At 42.0% G+C, this 6,820-nt stretch overlaps 1 protein-coding gene across 1 annotated transcript; it reads right to left on the reverse strand.

Moving 5' to 3' along the window:
* Positions 1-5,856: 5,856 nt before the first annotated feature.
* LOC114614024 (cytochrome c oxidase subunit 6B1-like) lies at positions 5,857-6,075 on the reverse strand. The gene has a single exon (XM_028759472.1). The coding sequence runs from the start codon at positions 6,073-6,075 to the stop codon at positions 5,857-5,859; it is 219 nt and encodes a 72-aa protein (XP_028615305.1).
* Between the last annotated feature and the right edge of the window lie 745 nt (positions 6,076-6,820).

Raw genomic sequence — 6,820 nt, forward strand, 5'->3', positions numbered from 1 at the left:
GTGAGTCATGATGATAGCAGCCTTGAAGATGCTCCTGCTGATGTGGATGCTTCCAGTGATAAAGAGTAACAAATTACGCTGGGATATCTTGTCTGTGTTTCCTAAACCATTACCTTTGATGCATTCTGCACAAGTTTTTCCCAGGTTTTTTTTTTCTAGTAATGTTTCCTTGCAAGTACCTTATTTGCCCTGGGATGGAGAGATTGCCCCAGTACAGGATTCCCTGGATTTGAATTTACCGGGAGTCTTGTGTTTTCAATTAGTGAAGAATATTTCTCAAGATAGCTCCTATGTTCAATTGTATAATCAAACAGGAGCCTGGTTTGATTTGCCCATTAACAGTACCACTCGGGTGAATGCAGCCTGGTTGCGGGGAGTTTGGCCTGCCTTTATCCCTAAGGGCAATGGGAGCATTCCTGCTCAGCCTAGATGGGCTCCCTTTTGTAAGGGACTTAGAGACGCTATACCACCATGGACAGGAGGTCAATCTCATAAGGTCGGGTGGGCAGTGAAGGGGGCTTATACTTTCTCTCCTTATATAGGAACAGGCCATAATGCTACCTTTGCAGGACATAATTGGACTTATCAAAATCCTTCACAGGTTGTGGCTATGATCGTTGGCTGTTGTGTGGTACATATGGAAGTTGCACTGATCTTTCACCAATGAGTATGTTAGTTGGTGGGGGTATTGGTAATGCTAGTTTTAGCTGGAATGTAAGTAGTAGCTTTGAAGATTCAGTAGAATTATTGAGTTATGGAAAAAATATTTCTTTTAGGCCCACACCAGTATGTGTGTGGCCCCCTCTTTTGTTTTTATAGTATATAATGGTAGTTACAATGATAGTTTTTTAAGATGTGCTAATAATAGTTGTTTTTATATGACGTGCTGGAATGCTTCTGCTTATCCTTTTGCAACAGTTGCCCGCATGCCTCGATTTGTTCCCTGGTCTCTGGATTGTCCAATTGGATACTTCAAGCAATGTCTTACCTGAAAGAATGGGCCAGAATTGGGGGGGTGGCCTTGTGTCTGCTCCACATCAGTTGCCTAGCATTCTGGTGCATGTGTAATATGAGAAATCGACAAGTTAAGAATCAAGCCTTGTTGATGCAAGCGTTTGCAGCTGTGGAAATGGGACAATCTCCTCAGGTGTGGCTTGGCATGCTAGAGAAGTAGTCAGTGACGGGTAAGACTCCTTGGACGTGTTACCAACCTAAGACAGGGACCAAACCAGAGCTGTTTGACTCCCAATGATGGGTAAGGAGCATTGTCGCAAGGGGCAACCTAAGACAGGCATTCTCTCTGCCAAAATTAAATAAAAGGGGGAATTGTGAGGAGCGGGTGTGGTGGCCAGTCCAAAATGGCGCCTGACTTCCTCATATACCCCTAGAGAGCCATGTCCACAGTAGATACTGTGCAGACTCGCTGCTACGCAAAATCAGGCCATATGATGTGCTATGCACTGGACCAATAGAGAACACCTTCGTGGCAGGATCTGAGTGGTAGAGAGACAAGGATTTAAGGGTGGACGGGAAGAGGCTTGGGGGCTTTTCTTGAAGGAAGAAGTTAAGGTTCCTGAATAAACTGCTTTGAGAAGAACTCTGTGTTGCGTCACTCCTTTCTGCGGGTCGGATCGGGAAGTGACAATTATCCTTGGCTGCATAGTGAGGTCGTCCTGTGAACATGACCTTGCCTCAAAAACAGAGAAATTCAAGGTTAGTCTGATGATATTGGTTTACCTATTAAGAAACTTTTATTCTCACTGCAAATGGGAGGCTCTAAACACTGCCTCTCAGTACCCCAAACAAATAGCACTTGAAGACTGAAAAATTGTTTCACTATTTATAATTATATAACAGCTAATGAAATAAAGGAGAGCCATTATAGTTTTTGTTGCAAATCCTGAGGAGAGGCTAATGTTAGATCCTAACAACAGTGGCTGTGTTAGTCCAGCAGACAGCCAGACATGCCAAGCAACAGATACAAAGACCAAACTTCTTCTATGAGAAAAACTTCTTTAAGTGTAAAATAATATACCATAGATACCTTATGTCATTCAGAAAGAGGTAAATATTACCTATGCAATAACAACAAATTGGAGACCATTTTCCCCCTGAATATCCTAAAAACTGTTGATGTACTTAGAAATACGTTAAATTTGAGGAGAGATTTTTCCACAGGATTGAGACTTGGCCATGAAAAGGGAATCATTTCTAGTTATTTCCATATGAAACCAAGCATAGTGGCATGCACCTGTAATGGCAGCACTGAGGAGGGAGATGGAGAGGCATGAGGGTCAGAAGTTCAGGGCTGTTCTTTGCTCAGAGTGAGTTGAGGGCCAGTTTAGGCTAGTTGAGACACCTTTTCACCGGGAGTGGGTGGGTGGAAATGTTTTCAAGGATGAAAGAAAGCAGGAATCCTTAAACTGTTGGTGTGGTATAGTCTAGGCCATATATTATGTAAAACAGCATGGAAGGTTCTGAAAAACTAAATATAGGCCCAGATCACCACCCTGTTCCCTTCAATCTCAGCACTCAGGATGTAGAGGCAGGTGGATTTCTGTGAGTCCAGGTGAGCCCCATTTACAGAGTGAGTGCTAGCACAGCTAGGACCACCCAGAGAAACCTTGTCTTGAAAAACAAAAAGCAAACCAACAACAGCCAAAACCAACCAACCAAGCAACAAACCAAACAACCAAACAAACAAACAAAACAACCCCCCAAATCTTTGAACTAAAAATGGGCCCACTATGGTGGCATAGATTAAAAATTCTAGCACTCAGGAGTCTGAGGCAGGAAGATCAAAAGTTTTAGGTTAGCTTTGCTACATGGCTAGAGCTTGTCTCAAAAACAAAACTAAGGTGAACTAAGGTAAGCTAAAAAATAGAATTAGCATATCATCCTTCCTAGATTTTTAACCAAAGGAATTATTCCAGGACTGTTCACAACAGTAAGCTCCTAAACCAGCCCCCAGGTGTCTGTCAACAGATGAATGAATGACAATGTGATCTATCTATCAATCATCTATCATATATCTATTGACTATTTATCTATCATGTATCTATCTTCTATCATATATCATTTCTGTCTATCCATCAATTATCTATCTTCCATCATATCTATCTATCTATCTATCTATCTATCTATCTATCTAATCTATTATCTACCTATCTACCTTCTATCATCAAAATATATCTATCCATTCATCCATCCATCTATCCATCCACATAAACATACACACTGGAATAATCAGCTACTGAGAAGAATGAAAGCATGTCATTTGCAGGAAAACAGGTGGAAGTTGGGCCATTACATTAAGCAATATAAATCCGGCACAGTTAAGTATTGCATGCTCTTTCAGACACAGAATTTAAGAGAACAATATGAAAGTAGTACTAATAGAAGAGGGAAAGGGGTGGACGATGAGGGAAGAGTGTAGTAGAGCAAAGCCATCCAGTATATATGTACAAATGGAAGCGACACAGAGAAAGACATTAATTTGTGCAACTAATGGGTATTATTAAAACCATTATAAACAAAAGAGCTTTGGTTTCATATATTTGTTGACAAAAGATTATTAAGTGAGTGCAATTCAACTGAGGCTTACAAAAGTAATATGATTTTCTTCATTTAAAATCCTTTCTCCCTCCCTTTGCTTGCTTGCTTGCTTGCTTCCTTCCTTCCTTCTTTCCTTCCTTCTTTCCTTCCTTCTTTCCTTCCTTCTTTCCTTCCTTCTTTCTTTCTTTTTTAAAGAAGAAAGTTGACTTTACTCTATTGTTGTCAACCAGATTAACCTTCCATTGTGGGTCTATTTTTAAAACTCATTTTATGTCCCTATCACAGCTTCTCCCACTTCTATCTTCCCAAATCCCTCCCCTCATTGCCCCTCCCCTATTCCTCAAAGAAGAGGGATCACCCTGGTTACAATCTCACTCTGTGGCTTCTAGTCACAGTAGGACTAGAGACACATCCTCTCCCACTGAGACCCAACCAGGGAAGGGGGAAAGGGAATTCAATGGCAGGGAACAGAGACTGAGATAGCCCCCATTCCACTTGTTAGGAGAACCACATGAAGATCAACCTACACATTTGCTACAAATATGTAGGAGGTCCAGGACCAGCTCACACAAATGCCTGGTTGGCATTTCAGAGTCTGTGAACCCCCATGGTCCCAGGATTGTTGACTCTGTGGGTCTTCCTGTGGTGTCCATGACACCTCTGACATGCTCACTTCTATCCCTAACTTTTCCACAAGACTTCTGGAGTTCTGCCTGATATTTGGCTGTGGGTCTCTGCATCTGCCTCCATCTACTGCTAGATGAAGCCTCGGGAGAAAGTTATGCTAGGTTCCTGTCTACAAGCATAGCAGAGTATCACTAGTAGTGTTTAGGGGTTGGCTCTCTCATGGGATGGGGCTTAAGTTGGGGCACTCATTGGCTGTTTGCTTCCCTCAGTCTCAGCTCCATTTTTATCCCTGTACTTGTACATCTTGTAGGCAGAACACGTTGTGGGTTGAAGGCTTTGTGGGTGGATTGATAGCCCCCTCTCTCCTCTGGAAGTCCTGCCTGGCTACAGGAGGTAGCTACTTCAGTCTCTAGCCTCTCTGGTAGGAATCTAAGCTAGGGTCACTCCCAAGATTCCCTGTATTCTTTCCCATCTCAGGCCTTCAGCTAGTCACCAGAAATGCACCCCCCATGCCAATTTCCATTCTTACTCACAGCCCTCTCTCTTTCCCTTCTCCCCACACTTGATGCGCATTCTCACCCTCATCTTTTTTCCTACTCAGGTCCCTCTCTCTATCCACCTCAGATGACTAATTTTCCTATCTGTGTAAGATTAGTGCACCCTCCTTGGGCCCTCCTTATTACCTAGTTTCTTTGGGTCTGTGGATTGTAGCATGGTTATCCTGTACTTTATGGCTAATGTCCACTCATGACTAAGCACATACCATACATGTCTTTCTGGCTCTGGATTACCTCACTCAGGATGATATTCTCAAGTTCCATCCATTTTCTTGCAAAATTCAAGATTTTTTTTTTTTTTTGTTTTTTTCGAGACAGGGTTTCTCTGTGTACTTCTGGATGTCCTGGAACTCACTCTGTAGACCAGGCCAGCCTCAAACTCAGAAATCTGCCTTCCTCTGCCTCCCAAGTGCTGGGATTAAAGGTGTGCACCCCCCCCTGCGATGTCTTTGTTTTTAATAGCTGAATAGTATTTCATTGTGTAGATATGACATATTTTCTTTATCCATTCTTCAGTTGAGGGTCATCTAGGTTGTTTCCAGTTTCTGACTATTACGCATAAGGCTATGAACATTGTTGAGCATGTGTCCCTGTGGTATAGAGAGGGTATTTTTGGGATATATGTCCAGGAGTGGTATAGCTGGGTCTTGAGGTACAGCTAGCTATTCCCAGTTTTCTGAGAAACCACCAAGTTGATTTCCAAAGTCGTTGTACAAGTTTGCACTCCTGCCAGCAATGGAAGATTGTTCCCCTTGCTCCACATCCTCACCAACATGTGCTATTATTGCATTTTTGATCTTAGCCATTCTGAATGGTGTAAGTCTATTCTCAGGGTCATTTTGATTTGCATTTCACTAATGGCTAAGGCCATTGAACTTTTCTTTAAGTGCTTCTTGGCCATTCAGGATTCCTCTGTTGAAAAATTCTCAGTGTAACTCTGTGCTCCATTTTTTTAAACTTTCCAGTGAGTTTTTTATTAGTAGTTGCATTATGATTCAGGGTCCCAGGGTAGGGACCATCATATACCGAGGTCCCTTTTCTATCCGGGGAGAAGGTCAAAGAACAGAGGAGAGATGGGTGGAGCAAGGTCAGATCTTCCCAGGAAATGTGCCTTCTGCTATGTAGTCACCCATGACACAGGGCAGAGGGACTTGTACACATGTGGGTACCATTCACACATGGAGACATCATACCCCTTTGCAGTCATTGCCTTCTCGCAGCAGTGGAGGTCCAGGTAGTTCTGCCAGCAGTTCTTAGTCTGGTTCTGGTTTGGGAAGCGGCTGTCAAAGGGAACAGTTTTGTAGTTCTTGATTTTAATCTTGATGTCTTCAGCCATCCTGACTCCAAAAGACTGTCCTGGAGCAGCATACTTCAATGTGACCCTTAGCAAAATGCCAATGTCAGACAGGAAGTGGGATTCTCATTTTTTAATTGGGTTATTTGGATTGTTGGTTTCTAATTTCTTGAGCTCTTTATAAATTTTAGATATTAGCCACAGATTCAGTGCAATTCCCATGAAAATTCCAACAAAATTCTTTACAGACCTTGAAAGAACAATTCTCAGCTTCATATGGAAAAACAAAAAACCCAGGATAGCTAAAACGATAAAAGAACTTGAAGACATCGCTATCCCTGACCTCAAGCTGAACTTCAGAGCAATAGTGATAAAAACCTTCATGGTATTGGTATAGGAACAAAGAGTTGAATCAATATAGTGGAATCAAAGACCATGGAATAAACCCACACACCTAGGGACACTTGATTTTTTGACAAAGAAGACAAAAGCATACAATAGAAAACTCAAGTCCAAGTGGATCAAAGACCTTAACATAAAACCAGATACACTAAATCTAATAGAAGAGAAAGTGAGAAATGCCCTTGAACTTGTACAGGAGACAGTTTTTCTGAACTTCTGAACCAATGGCTCAGGCTCTAAGATTGACAAATGGGACCTTATGAAACTATAAAGCTTCTGTAAGGCAAAAGACACTGTCATTAGGACAAAATGGCAACCTACAGATTGAGAAAGAATCTTCACCAATTCTCTGTTTCTATTTTTTCCTCTTTTCTTTTCTCCCTCT

This window comes from Grammomys surdaster, unplaced genomic scaffold (genome assembly GCF_004785775.1).
Source record: "Grammomys surdaster isolate TR1022 unplaced genomic scaffold, NIH_TR_1.0 126298, whole genome shotgun sequence".
NCBI lineage: Eukaryota > Metazoa > Chordata > Mammalia > Rodentia > Muridae > Grammomys > Grammomys surdaster.